This window comes from Pterocles gutturalis, unplaced genomic scaffold (assembly GCF_000699245.1).
Source record: "Pterocles gutturalis isolate BGI_N339 unplaced genomic scaffold, ASM69924v1 scaffold24777, whole genome shotgun sequence".
Taxonomy (NCBI): Eukaryota; Metazoa; Chordata; class Aves; order Pterocliformes; family Pteroclidae; genus Pterocles; species Pterocles gutturalis.
Window position 1 is genome coordinate 8,668 of NW_010113499.1, and position 2,271 is coordinate 10,938.

At 62.1% G+C, this 2,271-nt stretch overlaps 1 protein-coding gene across 1 annotated transcript in view; it reads left to right on the plus strand.

The window, feature by feature from the left end:
- RNF121 (ring finger protein 121) overlaps nucleotides 1–2,271 on the plus strand; it is a gene marked incomplete at both ends in the record, with an annotated part of 8,541 nt that overhangs the window by 5,045 nt on the left and 1,225 nt on the right. Inside the window, one exon of the mRNA XM_010074533.1 lies at nucleotides 1,650–1,797. Within this exon, the coding sequence (XP_010072835.1) occupies nucleotides 1,650–1,797 (148 nt within the window). The remainder of the gene's footprint in view (nucleotides 1–1,649; nucleotides 1,798–2,271) is intronic.

Sequence of the window (2,271 nt, forward strand, 5' to 3'; positions counted from 1 at the left end):
CTCCAGGAAAGATGGGGAGACCCTGGCCCAGGTTGCCCAGAGCAGCTGTGGGTGCCCCATCCCTGGAGGGGTTCAAGGCCAGGCTGGATGAGGCTTTGCGCAACCTGGGCTGGTGGGAGGGGTCCCAGCCCATGGCAGGGGGTGGCACTGGATGGGCTTTAAGGTCCCTTCCCACCCAAACCATCCTGTGGTTCTAGGTCTCTGCCCGAGGCGTGTTTTGCCAGTGACACTAAACTCGGAGGAGCTGTGCACTCCCTCGAGGGCAGAGAGGTCTGACAGGGAGATCTGGGCAAACCAGAGAGCTGGGCGGTCACCAGCCATGTGAAATTGAACAAGAGCAAAAGCTTGATTCTCCACCTGGGATGGGACAACGCTGGGTATATGTACAGATTGGGGGACGAGAGGCTCAGGAGCAGCCCCACAGAAAGTCATGGTGGGGTTTGGGTTGGTGGCAAGCGGAACAGGACTCAGCGGTGTGTCCTGGCTGCTCCAAGGAGCCGACCTGGGGTGCATCAAGCGCAGCATCACTGGGCAGTTGAGGGACAGGATTGTCCCACTCTGCGCCGCGCTGATGGGACCCCATCTCGAGCTCTGGGTGCAGTTTTGGGCACCTCAATATCAGAAGGCCATCAAATCATGAGAGTGTCACCAGAGAAGGGTGACCAAGGTGGGGAAGGGTCTCGAGGGCTAGATGTACGAGGTCACTTGGCACCTTCAGCCTGGAGAAGGCTGAGGGGTGACCTCATGTCACCTCATCACAGCCTCCAGTTTCCGCAAAGTGGGCAGCAGAGGAGGAGGTGGTGACCAGCACGAGGACGCGAGGCCATGGGATGAAGCTGCATCAGGGGAAGTTCAGGCTGGGCATTAGGAGAAGGTTCTTCACCAGGAGGGTGATCAGTGCCTGGAACAGTCCCCACAGGGATGTGGTCTTGGCACCAACCCTGGCAGAGTTCAAGGAGCGTCTGGACAACGGTCTTAGGCATGGTTCAGTTTTAGACAGTCCTGCGAGGAGCAGGGGGTTGGACTCGATGATCCTGACGGGTCCCTTCCAACTTGAGATACTCCGTGATTCTCCATCTCCCAGCCTGGCCGTGGGAGCTGGGACACAGCACGAGTGACCCGGGGCGTGGGGCCGTCCCTGGAGCGTGGGGGACCAGAGCTGCACGCGGGTAGACCCGGTTGCGTGCCCACACCCTCTGCGTGCCGCGCTGGGCTGGTGCTGAGCCAGCAGGCTTGGACATGGTGGTGGGCTCCGCACCTCGCTCTTTGGCCCTCCGGGCTTCCTGCGGGGCTGGCGGCTTGGGCTGTGACTGCCAGCCCAAGGTTGTCATCTTGGGTCAAAGCTGGGACCTCCAGCTTGTCCTGCTCTTGTCCCCAGCCTGGCATGGGTGCGCTGGCCCTGGCAGGTCGGGGAGCAAAGGGGGGTGGTCCCCAGCGTGGGTGCGGGGCTGGGGTGTGAAGGGTCACCATGTCACTGAGCAGCTCCCTGTCCTCTTGTAGTTGTTTCCCTGCAGCTGGACCCATAACGAGGTTTTTAAGCCCTAAAAGCCGAGGGTGGACTCAAGGCGCTGAGCCCAGCCCTTCCTTAAAGCATAGCAGTGCCGACGCGGGCGTGGGACGCGTGTCCTCCCGCTGTCACCGCTCTCCCTCTGCTCTGGCTCAGTTCTACAGCTCCTCGGGGATGCCCACCAAGCACCTCTCTGACAGCGTCTGTGCCGTCTGCGGCCAGCAGATCTTCGTGGACGTCAACGAGGAGGGGATCATCGAGAACACCTACCGCCTCTCCTGCAACCACGTGTATCCTTCTCCTTGGGAGCCAGCCCCTCGCCTTGCCGGCTCCCCGCAGAGAGCTCCTGCGCCACGGTGAAGAAACGTCCGTCCTGGGCCCCGGGAGGGGCTGGGTCTGCTGATTTTGCACCTGATGTGGGCCCCGGGAGGGGCTGGTTCTGCTGATTTTGCACCTGATGCTTGGCTGTGTCATCGCTGACTTGGCGTGGAAAGAGGCCAAGTCCTGCGCATCCCTGAAATCACTTCCTCGCCGCCTCTGCGTGCGTTACGAGGGGTTGTTTCCTCTTCCTTCCCCTCCTTGGCTCCGGCAGCGCTGCCGTGGAGCTGCGCCTCGCCTTTGCCAAAGCTGCTGGGACCTCCTGGTGCGTGCTGGCTCCGGCGGTGTGAGGTAGGGACATGGAGTGTCCCCAGTGCAGCGGCGCTGCGCTGCTGCTGTCATGCTGGCCCCTCGTCGCTGTGGAGCCTCCGGAGGGAAGAGTCGGG